The 12,737-nt window shown below is 45.0% G+C and overlaps 1 protein-coding gene across 2 annotated transcripts in view; it reads right to left on the reverse strand.

Moving 5' to 3' along the window:
• Positions 1 to 259: 259 nt before the first annotated feature.
• SPRED2 (sprouty related EVH1 domain containing 2) overlaps positions 260 to 12,737 on the reverse strand; it is a 68,350-nt gene continuing 55,872 nt past the window's right edge. For both annotated transcript variants that reach the window (XM_072857371.1, XM_072857372.1), the window contains exons 5-6: positions 3,208 to 3,357; positions 260 to 2,794 (exon numbers count right to left, since the gene is read on the reverse strand). In XM_072857371.1, the coding sequence (XP_072713472.1) occupies positions 2,144 to 2,794; positions 3,208 to 3,357 (801 nt within the window). In that variant the 3' untranslated portion in view covers positions 260 to 2,143. The remainder of the gene's footprint in view (positions 2,795 to 3,207; positions 3,358 to 12,737) is intronic.

Genomic DNA, 12,737 nt, shown 5'->3' on the forward strand with positions numbered 1-12,737 from the left:
TGTAAGATCTTTTTGTAGTGTTGTGCTTTATAGAGAGAAGATCTTACAGATGTTTGTTTACATGAAACAACTTTAAGAACAGAAATAAAAGGAAAAAGGTTGTTCCATTAATTTATTTTTTTTTTGAGGCTGGCTTGATGTTTACTAGACACCATTGAGAGATTTGTCAACTGCTATTAGGCACAAAATATTTATATTTCATTCAGCAAACCCAGACACATCACCCAGAGTGTAACACTCCATCCCTTTTCCACTATCATTCTTTTTTTTTTTTTCCCAACCGAAAAAATCCCCAGCAACTGCTACGAATTAAGCCTACCAAACTCTATAGTGTATAAGCACATTGCATACTTAATTCATGGTTTACTAAAAAGCTGTGATTAACTCTCAGAGGAACCGTTGGGACATTCCACCAAGAAAGAATGGCAAGCGTTCCTTTTACATTTATTTGGCAAATTAATTAAAAAAAAAAAAAAATCCTCTCTTTTAAGACTGATGTCAATGTGCAATAGAGGGAGGGAAAGGACATGCACCCACTGGCAATTTACTGCAGAAAGAAATTATGGCAGGAACAGCAGTGCCAGCTTTGACAAGCCAATCCCTAGCTGCCTCAAAGTATTCAGATTGTACTATGCTAGATAGAGCTCACTGCGCTAAATCATTTTTTTTTTAATAAAAATTATTTGGCTATTCCTTGTAATATATTAGAAAAATACTCTTTTTCCAAGCTAATTACAAGCCTTGTACACAAGACAACATGACATTAAAAGAAAAAAAAAATATTAAAGTAATCTTATCCTGCTGTATGCACCTTATGCATCCACTTGATAAGTGGTGAACTGGGGAGGGGAAAGCCAGGGAGACGCTTCGGTCTGGCTCCTGCAAAGACTCACATGCTTAATCCTACACACAGACTCACAGAAACGCCGGTTGCACGCGCAATACGTCAAGATGTGTAAGCATCTGGAGGATTGGGACCGCAGGTCAGGAAATGGAAGTGGTGGTTAACATCCTGGCTTTTGATTTTAAATACCTGTTTAGACTGCTAAATGTAGTTTCTACTGTGGACGCGTATGTTCTCGTGCTCATGTATTATACAGAAAACAAACAAACAAATACGATTTTCCTTATAATCCACCACTTAATGCAGCATTTCCCCAGAATTGCCATAATAGTGCTTTTGACTTTGCATTGTTAGTAATTCTTTGCATAACAACAATTTTCCTCATCTGGAACCTTAGTGTTTTATTCACAGATCATTACATGGCTGGCTAATGGAGAAGTTCCCTTTCTTTTGGGCAGAACTCTGAAAACACAGTTTTATTTTTCCAATGTTATTTAGGGAAAAAAGAAAACCCTAAAATTTAACTTTCCCTTTCAAGTAGTGGTCTGAAATGATTACAGGTAAGGAGAACTACCAGATTCTCAATGGTTATGTGACTATGGTAACTGAGCCTTGCTTTCTGTTCACAGAGCTTTACGAACAGAGAAATAACTTAAGATGTTTGCTGAAGGAAATGACGATGGACACTAGAAGAGAAACTGCAGCTTAGATGGCTATTTTGGCTTTGGAAAACAGAACAAAAACCCCAAAGAAAACCAGTGACAGAAATACTGTGTTGTGGTACAAGTTTGTTACTAGCACACCTTCTATACACACACAATAACTTGACGGCAAGTTAAAATATCTTCCAAGTGAGATTTCATTCACTACACCACCCCGTTTCTAGAAATGCCAAAGCTCGCTAACACACTGATGGTACCGCACAAGCGGAGGCAAGATGGACACAACCTGGAGATGTTCTACAATCCACCACCATTTAAAGCAGTTCTTTTCTCAAACTCATTTTAACTAAAAAAAAAAAAACAACAAAAAAACCCAACCCAACATGTACAAGACAGTCTGTTTTGATTACAGATTAATAATACAAAAGTCTATGCTGTAGGTTAGTTAGTTAGAACACTTGATGAGCAAATCAATGCAGTGTGAGCCCCAGACAACCAAATGTAAAGTGATCCGAACTGGTGGTTTCTGGATGCTGTCGGGCACAGTGGCTGCATCAGAATGAGTGATCTCAATGCTCCAAAACCAACATGTTCCTTGAACTACAGGAAAAACGTAACACTTTGAATGCATCTGTAGTCATCCAGCAGCTTTGTGTTTTCCACCACAGCACCTGCACATGACCCCACAGTGGTAACAAGCCCGAAGCGGCAAGTAACAGCACATACATGGAGCAATGAAAGACAAGGCGATAAGGGCCATCCACCGGAGGCAAAACATTTCATCACTGGTGTCGCACGAGCAAGGATCTGTATAGTCTCCTTCTGGATCGGACATACAGTGATAGAGCATAGTGTCTGCGCACCACATACAGCTCACTCGATGGATGCAAGTCTTGACGCGGTCTGGAGCATCCTGGCATTGACCCCGTTTGTTCTCCTCATGGTTGAACATGTCCCTGCAGTACACGCACCGCGACCTCTCACCATCTTCCTTACGCCTGGGCTTGAATTTGACAGGTTGAGTCTTTATCACAGCACCCTTGATATCTTCACCCAGGTCAAAGTCCGAGTTGTCTACGTAAGGATAAGTATATTCGTGTTTTGAGGCCTCGCTTTTGGCAAAACGTACGTAGGAGTCCATGTCATCAGGATCAAAGTTCTTTCCTCGTGCTGGGGCATGGCGATAGTCCTCGTATCCAGTCATCCAAATCTTTTCCCGAGGATTGATGCGCACTATCTCCTCATCATCGTCTGGAAAGTTGACGTGCCGGTAGGATCGCGGTACTGACTGTGGAAGTAGGGATGGAGATAAAGGGGGAGAAAAGATAAATAAGCTCACTTTGCTATCAGTAATCACCGTCTCCTTGCTCAGTGAAAAGCCAATATTTAACAATTTTGTCTTTCCTTCTTTGTATGCCCTTCACTGTGACCCATCACAGAGTTTCAGTCTTTGGCTCAGGAAGGAGTAAAACTGTCACAGACCTACAACGGTCTGTGTGCACATGGTACAACATAACATATTAAGTCACAATGTAAACCCTTTTTCTTTTTTTATAATTGGAAGCCATTTAAAGCTAACTGAGAAGGAAAGGGGGAGAAAGGAAGGGGGGGTCTTTCAGGGATGTGGGGGGAAAATCAAACACCAGTCTTAGCTATGGCAGACATAGCCCTTTAGGTGGCAACACTGTGAAGAAACCTTACTTGTTCTAGATGGTAGTGGTCAGAGCTATAATGGTCGTGAAGGTGTCCACGAGTGCAAATTCTTCGATGTTCGCAGGATGCAGGAGAAGCCAGAGTTCGCACAGGCTGTTCCCTTTTTTGAGAGGAGTTAGAGGAGCTATCTGTAGCATTCTGTTTTAAATGGAAAGGGGTTGAAAAAAATCATCACACATTCAGCTGTTACTGCACGCGATATGAAAAGAGATGTTTTGCCACTCACTGACTTCACGCACACCTGCAATACTGGCAACACCTGACAGCAGGCAGCTTCATAAAGTTTCACATAAAATACCTGAAAGAGGCAGATGTGTTGCCAGGCCATAAAAGCTGTCGCCACACACATGGAAAAATAATACGCCATAGCCTACCCATGACATATTCACCAACACCACTTGTATTCGCTTGGCATGTTATTTGTTATACTGGGCATTGCGGGATGATGAGCATTCATGCTAGAAGCTACCTCTGAAGAGCAAAGTCAAACTACGTCAAATGATGCAATCGTGTAAGTCCTGCGGGCAGAATCAGACAGAGCATCTGTGTGCCCAGGCTGTATCCCACTAGTTACCCAGGCTACAAAAATACTGGCAATTTTGTTAACCTGCAGGCATCCCATTAAGCCAAAAACTCCTTTACATGTTCTTCTCCACTCACCGAATTCCAGTTCATCACAGGCTACTTGAATGATCACCTTTCCTTTAAAAACTTCAGCGTTTTTTTTTCTCATGTTGTCACTAATCTCTAATGTGCAATGAATGTTACTTGTGTTTTTATACATTCCTGGCTCACGGTGAGCACTTTCTTTAGGTGAATTAGTAACATCATTACACAACAACGATCATGAAAGGGTGAAATATCACGCAATAACATGCCAATACCTGCAGCTTCTTAATCACAATGGGGTACCAGTCTTAGCCATCCTCTCTCCATAGCCCTTCCTTGGTTACAATAGTTTCCATACAATATCTAGACATTCAGGATTTTGCCCATTAATTCTTTTCATAGATTGGTTGGGCTTTTTCATATTACCATGAATATCAGAGGACAGCTGTCAAATGCACTAACAGATCAGGAGCAGGAAAAAGAGCCTCCATGCACAGCAATCAGAAGAGCTGTAACATTGCATGTGCCTAAAATATTGGTGCTCTGAACCCAGAAAAATCTCCATCCCCCTCCAACTAACAAGCTGTGCTACACCTACAGCAAGTCCAAGGGAAAGGTTTCCATTTGCCACAACAGTTAGCTAGAGACACAACCTCAAGAGCAGAGAAAAGTCGTGTCGTAGTGGGAGAAGACTGGTTTTGCCGGAAAAACCTTCTCTCCTTTGTCAAGAATGCACTCTCTAAATATTATTTTCTAATGAATCATACTAGACATGCCTCTTAGTCCCAGAATACAAGAACACTCATTGTGGGTATTTGTTATTATGAAAACAACACTCTGCAAGACTGTCCAAAGGTGAGCACACCTTAAAGCATTACAACACAAAATAGATGTTGATCCTCTTTAACCAGTATAGCACTTAAAAGCACTGAACTCCCAACTTACTTTGTTGAAAGCAAATATACAGATCTGTTTGCAGTGTGATGTAAAGCCAGGCTGGGTTATCTGAGAAGTACAACAAGCAGGATGAGTTTTGAATGGCTGACCCACCCATTACGAACACACTTTTAATGCATGTGTTTGTTTTGGTTGGTTTTTTTTAAACAAGTACCTAGAAGCAGAACAACTCTTAAGATAGTTAACAACACCTCTAAAATGTAACTGCACTGATATTCAGGCTCTTTTTAAAAAGTGGTTTCATCAGCCCAGTCTTCATAGCTTATTAGACAACAGCACTTCAAATATGGGGTTTAAACCTTTCAAAGCTAATTCTTGTGCCTGTAACTTTAGGTCCTACAATATCTAGCAAATTTTGGGGACATTTCAAGACAGAATGAGCAGCTTCTACAAGCAAGTACTTCATTACAACATTAAGCTTCCAACCTATTTGGAAAACCTGAGAAGAGTTAGGATTTAATGGCAACAGCTGCCTCATACGAGTACCTTTCTGCAGCGCTGTATACACTGCAGACCCAGATGCCGAGCTGTAATTTAAACTTCTCAGAACAACAACAGAAAGGCACACACCCCATAGTCTGGGCAGCCTCAGCTTGCAGCGTGCCCTCAAAGTTAAACTTTGACTGGCATGAACCAAAAAGGAGGCAGGGCCTTAACACGGTGCCGCGCCAGCCAGCAGGACCCTTCACCTTCACTGGAACTGCAGCCGAGCCTTGCTGGGACAAGCGTTTTGTGGATACGCTCCGAAAACATTGTGGGTGCTCATGGTCAAAATAATGAAGCCTGGGAAAATTACCCAACTGGAGGAGGTTGCCCATACTGGCCTGCAGCCCCCTCACCCTCCTAGATGAAAATAAAAATCCCAAACTGGATATAACTGCTAGATAATCTCAGCAGGGCAGGTGGGAGCTATAACCAGCCCTCCAAGCAGCGTGCTATTTGCTGCCTCTCAGGGAAGGCAGTACTTCTGCAATAGGCAATTGGAAAAGAGGCTGTAGTGATTTTTATCTTGCCCGATTCGTATCTACCCTTGCTTTTCTCCACACCTTACTCTCCTTCAGACCCGGCAGGGCAACCAAGCCTCTCCTCCACATGTGTTGACATGGCTACAAAACCTGTTTGCAGCATACCACAGAGGCTGTGGCTCTGGCCTCCGCTTTCACCTTATTAAAAATTGCTGCATTTCCATGTTCAATGTCCTCAGATTAGAGGGGCAGTTTGCCAACACAAACACTTACTCTAAGCGCCCAGAAAGGGAGAAAGCAAGCTATCCGAGACTAGGTCTCTGCTCACTTGTCCGTAAAAAAGTTGGTGACGCTAAAGGCAACTGATCGACAAACGCGGTGCCTGTGCAGGGTTACCTTGCTGACCATCGGCTGGGATAAGCACTGTTACTTTCCAACAAGGTCCCCCATCAAAGCGCCAAACTTCTGTAGAAGAGAGAAGGCTCTCTACACATAGGAATGAATGGTTTGAAGACTGGGGAAAAAAGGTAGAAAATACCCCCCTCCCAAGCAGAAGGTCACCAATGAACCCCATAGGCTCCTCACCTGTGCTGGTGAGCATACTCGTCAATGATCTGAAGAGAGAGGTGAACAAGATGACACAGTTTTCTGATGAAACTTAAGTTATTCAAGGGAGTAAAAATGAAAGCTGACCCTGAAAACTTGCTTAAGAATCTCATAATGCTGAGAGACTGGATGTTAAAAAGAAAAAACAAAATTACCCCTAAAGTGCAAAGTGACTGAAACACCTTGACCTGACATGTACAATGATGCGCTCTGAGCCAGCTATTGCCACTCAGGAAAGAGGTCTTGGGGTTAAAACAGACAGCCCTGTGACAGTCTCAGCTTGGTGGCTCAGCAACAGATGAAAAAAAGAAAAAAAGCAGCAACAAAGATGATAATCAAGGCATTGCATGTATCTGCTGTGCTTCCCCAATCTGTCTGCAGTTCTGGCCCCCTCTCCACTCCATGTCAATAAGGGTATTTCCACCATGGCAAGCTCACAGAGCTACGGTCAGGACAATCAAGGACACAGGACGGCTTCTCAACAACAGTTAACTAAATAGCCTGGGTCTCTCCAGCCTGAAAAAGAGATGATGGAAGGGACCATGAAGACAGGAAGACAGGGTCTACTGAATTGTGAGTCCCATTGGAATGCGAGTAGGAAGAGATTATTCTTCTGGTATCCTTCAGAAGAGAAGATCACGAGGCATTCACTGCAACAGGCTCAGATAAGGTTCAACAGGACGAGGTACTTCTGACAGAGCCCATAGTTAAAAAGTGGTTCAAGAATCCATACGGAAACCCTCAGAAGAAAGTAAGCGACCAAGGACTAAAGGCATGATGATGCTCAGGCCTTCAAAAGCATACTGTTCTCTCAGTACCACTCCACTGGGACTGAACCTGGACTTGGTGACTGGCGGAAATCAGGTATGTTCTCAAAGAAAAGGCACTCTCACCTTCAGCCAAATGTCACTATGAACAAACGATGGCAAGACTTTATTAGTGACGGAAGCAGGGAACAACTTCCATCCCCCATGACAAGACTGGGTCGTGGCTGGGATTTTCTACCACCAGTGTAGCAGTGAAAATTTTGGGGAGGATGGTGGAAGGGGGAGACATGAGAGTTTTGTTGCAGGTCACCCAAATACAACACACTCGCCTACAGAATAGATCTAGAAAGGATGTGGTCTCCAGAGCCAGGCTATTTCACCGATGGAAAAACACATCCCAAAACATCGAGCCACCCATCTATCAGAGAAACACTGTCTTCCTCTAAAGCCTGTTGAAACCAATCCAGTTCCAGTATTTGTTTTTGAGGGGAAACTACTGAAAACATGCCCAGTAGCCACATAAGAGAAATGAACCCAAAACTAAAGTTGTTGGAACAGGGAGTCCGGTAAGAAACTCTGTTTCAACACGCTCTCAAACGCTCAATTAGAGAAATTTGTGCTGCATGTACTAGAGCTTTGTGATTGCTATGGCGGTCGCGAAGTCTTGTGGTTTCACTGCTTGGATAACAAAATCATTAATCATGACCATAATAGTAATTTTACAAAACCTGTGCAACACATTTCCTTTTGCAAGTGAGCTGTACGTATCTGCGCAAGCACACGTACCGCATGTTTGATATGGCTGCTTTGAGAAACAACACTGGGCTTCTACATGCAAATGATTGTACTGTGATCATTAAAAAAAAAAAAAAAAAGTGTCCCTGTTTTCCCCTCAGACTTTCAGAAGTGACTCATTAAATTAAAAAACCCTAGTCATTAGTAAAGAAGATTATGTTAATCATTTACTGCTGTTTACTTCTCATTGAAATGGATTTGTTACACAAGAACGGTCGGCTAATCAGGTACCTAAGTAATATTCTGAGATAAGCATCTATCATAAAAACCACTGAGAAAAAGAAGCCTTCTCCTGCTCCTGAACTGGACTGATCACCTTGCCTCTAATGGCTTTACAGAACAGTTTCACCCCGCATGATGCAACATCCAAGGGTGACTACGAAAAAGAAGAAAGATTCATCTCAAAATTATGAAGCAATACAATCTGCGGCAGCTTGTCAGAAATCGGTTGCCAGAGGGAAATTATGGAGCGCTCTCACTTGTAACTTGTTTGAAGGACGGTGTGCTAGCGAGGTCCTTCAGTCTGTCGTCTCAGTGGAGGTAGGGGATGAAGATCCATGTAGCAGCAAAGACAAAAGGGTTATGGATGTGTCAGAAACCACAGAAGCACCTGAGAATGGTCACGTAGGAATTAGGGCTTCTCCCCCCAAAAAGGTGACAGGATCAATAGCCCAACTGAAGTGCATCTACACCAAAGCACGCATGGGCAACAAACAGGAGGAGCTGGAAGCCATTGTACAGCAGGAAAACTATGCTATAGTTGCCATCACGGAAACATGGTGGGATGACTTGCACAACTGGAGTGCGGCAATGGATGGCTATAAACTCTTCAAGAGGGATAGGCAAGGCAGGAGAGGCGGTGGGGTAGCCCTGTCTGTTAGGGAGTGTTTGGATAGTTCAGAGCTTAATGATGGTGATGATAGGGTTGAGTGTCTATGGGCAAGAATCAGGGGGAAGGCCAACAAGGCAGATATCATGGTGGGAGTCTGTTAGAGACCACCCAACCAGGATGCTGAGGCAGACGAAATAGTCTATAAGCAGCTGGGAGAAGCATCACGATCGCTAGCCCTTGTTCTTGTGGGGGACTTCAACTTACCAGATGTCTGCTAGCAATACAATACAGCAGAGAGGAAACAGTCTAGGAGGTTCCTGGAGTGTGTAGCAGATATAACTGCCTGACACAGCTGGTGAGGGAGCCAACTAGGGAAGGCAACCCGTTGGACCTGTTGTTTGCGAACAGAGAAGGACTTGTGGGTGATGTGATGGCTGGAGACTGCCTTGGGCATAATGATCACAAAATGATAGTTTTTGATTCTTGGAGAAGTAAGGAAGGGGGTCAGCAGAACTGCTACCCTGGACTTCTGGAGGGAGTCCTCCTGCTGCCTTAGGAGACTGGTTGACAGAGTCCCTTGGGAAGCAGTCCTGAAGGGCAACGGAATCCAGGAAGGCTGGACATTCTTCAAAAAGGAAATCTTAAAGGCGCAGGAGCAGGCCATCCCCATGTGCCAAAAGATGAGCCAGCGGGGAAGAAGACCGGGCTGGCTGAACAGAGAGCTTTGCTGGAACTCAGGAAAAAAAAGGAGAGTTTATGACCTTTGGAAGAAGGGGCAGGCAACTCAGGAGGACTACAAGGATGTCGTGAGGTTATGCAGGAGAAAATTAGAAGGGCCAAAGCCCATCTAGAACCTAATCTGGCTACTGCCGTAAAAGACAATTAAAAATGTTTCTATAAATACATTAGCAACAAAAAGAGGGCTAAGGAGAATCTCCATGCTTTATTGGATGTGGGGGGAAACATAGTGACAAAGGATGAGGAAAAGGCTGAGGTACTTAACACCTTCTTCGCCTCAGTCTTTCATAGTGAGACCAATTGTTCTCTGGGTACCCAGCCCCCGGAGTTGGAATATAGGGACGGGGACCAGAATGAAGCCCCCATAATCCAGGGGGAAATGGTTAGTGACTTGCTACACCACTTAGACATTCACAAGTCTATGGGGCCTGATGAGATCCACCCAAGGGTACTGAAGGAACTGGCAGAAGTGCTCACCAAGCCGCTTTCCATCATTTACCAGCAGTCCTGGCTAACTGGGGAGGTCTCAGTTGACTGGAGATTAGCGAATGTGACACTCATCTACAAGAAGGGCCGGAAGGAAGATCCAGGGAACTACAGGCCTGTCAGCCTGCCCTTGGTGCCAGGGAAGGTTATGGAGCAGATCATCTTGAGTGCCATCATGCAGCATGTACAGGACAACCATGTGATCAGGCCCAGCCAGCATGGGTTTAGGAAAGACAGGTCCTGCTTGACCAACCTGATCTCCTTCGACAACAACAAGGTGACCTGCCCAGTGGATGAGGGAAAGGCTGTGGATGTTGTCTACCTAGACTTCAGTAAAGCCTTTGACACTGTTTCCCACAGCATTCTCTTGGAGAAACTGGCTGCTCATGGCTTGGACAGGCATTCTCTTCGCTGGGTGAAGACCTGGCTGGATGGCCGGGCCCAAACAGTGGTGGTGAATAGAGTTGAATCCAGTTGGCGGCTGGGCACAAGTGGTGTCCCCCAGGGCTCTGTGTTGGGGCCAGTTCTGTTTAATGTCTTTAGCAATGATCTGGACGAAGGCATCGAGTGCACCCTCAGTAAGTTTGCAGATGACACCAAGTTGTGCGGGAGTGTTGATCTGCTTGAGGGGAGGAAGGCTCTACAGAGGGACCTGGACAGGCTGGATCAATGGGCTGAGGCCAATTGCATGAGGTTCAACAAGGCTAAGCGCAAGGTCCTGCACTTGGGTCACAACAACCCCATGCAACGCTACAGGCTTGGATAAGAGTGGCTGGAAAGCTGCCTGGCAGAGAAGGACCTGGGAGTGTTGGCTGACAGCCAGCTGAATATGAGCTGGCAGTGTGCCCAGGTGGCCAAGAAGGCCAATGGCATCCTGGCTTGTATCAAAAATAGCGTGGCCAGCAGGACCAGGGAAGTGATCATCCCCCTGTACTCAGCACTGGTGAGGCCGCACCTCGAATACTGTGTTCAGTTTTGGGCCCCTCACTACAAGAGAGACATTGAGGTGCTGGAGCATGTCCAAAGAAGGGCAACGAAGCTGGTGAAGGGTCTAGAGCATAAGTCCTATGAGGAGTGGCTGAGGGAACTGGGGTTGTTCAGCCTGCAGAAAAGGAGGCTGAGGGGAGACCTTATCGCTCTCTACAACTACCTGAAAGGAGGTTGTAGAGAGGTGGGGGTCGGTCTCTTCTCCCAGGTAACAAGCGATAGGACAAGAGGAAATGGCCTCAAGTTGCGTCAGGGGAGGTTTAGATTGGATATTAAGAAAAATTTCTTCACTGAAAGGGTTGTCCAGCATTGGAACAGGCTGCCCAGGGAAGTGGTTGAGTCACCATCCCTGGAGGTATTTAAAAGACATGTAGATGTGGTGCTTAGGGACTTGGTTTAGTGGTGGACTTGGCAGTGCTAGGTTAATGGTTGGACTTGATGATCTTAAAGGTCTTTTCCAACCTAAACGATTCTATGATTCTAACTTCCAGAAGTGCTCTCAGCCAGCTACAGCACTTGCAAGTTTGCTGTCAAAAATAACTGTGGGTCAAGCAAGACAAGAAGGGTTTTTTTCTCTCTAGGATTTTAATGGTTACATGAGGTGTAGAGGACAAGGGGGAATAGAAATATCATGATGTTGAACAAGTAGTTTTGCAAGTAATGGTCCTAAAGGAAGCAAAAACTCCTGCCAGTCTGGCCTTTGCAAAGCACAAGCCCTCTGCAAGCCAGCCTGCTCTCTATTGCCACGCTCTGCTTTGCTCATCTCCCACTGTCGTGCAAGGTCACTCACTGCATCACCCACATCTGAGGGGGACTGTCAACACACAGCACGGAAATGCAAAACTTGGTGGGGGCTCAAGGTCTCATCTTCACCAAGGCAGCCTTCAGCAACAGCCAAACCTCCTCGCAGCAGCTCCTGTGTTCGCTTCGGGAAGCCTGGACATGTTAAAGAGAAGCCCAGACACGTTAAAGAGAAGCCCATCGCCACCTTGTCATCTGAAAAGACACCCCTGCCGTCCACAGGACAAGAAACCCAGCTCCCTCACCAATTCATGGCTTGAGGATGAGCCTGGAAAAATGACAGCCAGCAAGCTGCATCCTCCCCCCAGCTGCAGCCTCACCACCTCCGGCTGAGACCCGCGCGATGAGCTTGCCGCAGGCAGCCGGAGCCCTTTGTTTGTGTGCTCTGCCCAGGTGCGATCCCTTGGGAGTCCCAGCACAAGCCAGTTCTTCTTTGCTTAGCCCTTTTCATTCGCTGGAATAAGGGAAAACACAGCTGTGCTATCAGTACGGAAAGGAAAAACTACAAAGCTGGTGAAATGGTACAGCAAGCGAGCAATACTGAGCTAAGCGCCAATCTGAAGTTTATCTGCAGAGCCTCCGCTGTTTATGAACTTCAGAAAGAGGAAGTCTGAGAGTTATTTCGGACGCATGGCAAAAACTTCCACCTTTCCAAAGAAATTAAGATAAAATATAGCCTCCCAGAACTCCCTCAGCTTAATCTTGCCAGAACAAGTCCTTCCTTTCCCCTCCAGCTTTTTTTCTTTTAAAGCCTAAAGAGCACTTTTGAATTTCATAGAGAGGGGAACAGCAAAAATCCCAATTTTTGTCTCAAAACACCTTTTTCTCTCTATTCAAGAAAATCAGAAAAGGAAACAGTTGACATTTTCCATCCACCTCTAAGTGTGCCCAATATACTCAGGACAGCCCACTTTAAAGGGGGCTTAGATTATCTAAGTATTAAGAAAAAGGTTCAGTGTGAAAAATCTTTTAAGC

Source organism: Ciconia boyciana, chromosome 3 (assembly GCF_034638445.1).
Source record: "Ciconia boyciana chromosome 3, ASM3463844v1, whole genome shotgun sequence".
In the NCBI taxonomy this organism is placed as follows: domain Eukaryota; kingdom Metazoa; phylum Chordata; class Aves; order Ciconiiformes; family Ciconiidae; genus Ciconia; species Ciconia boyciana.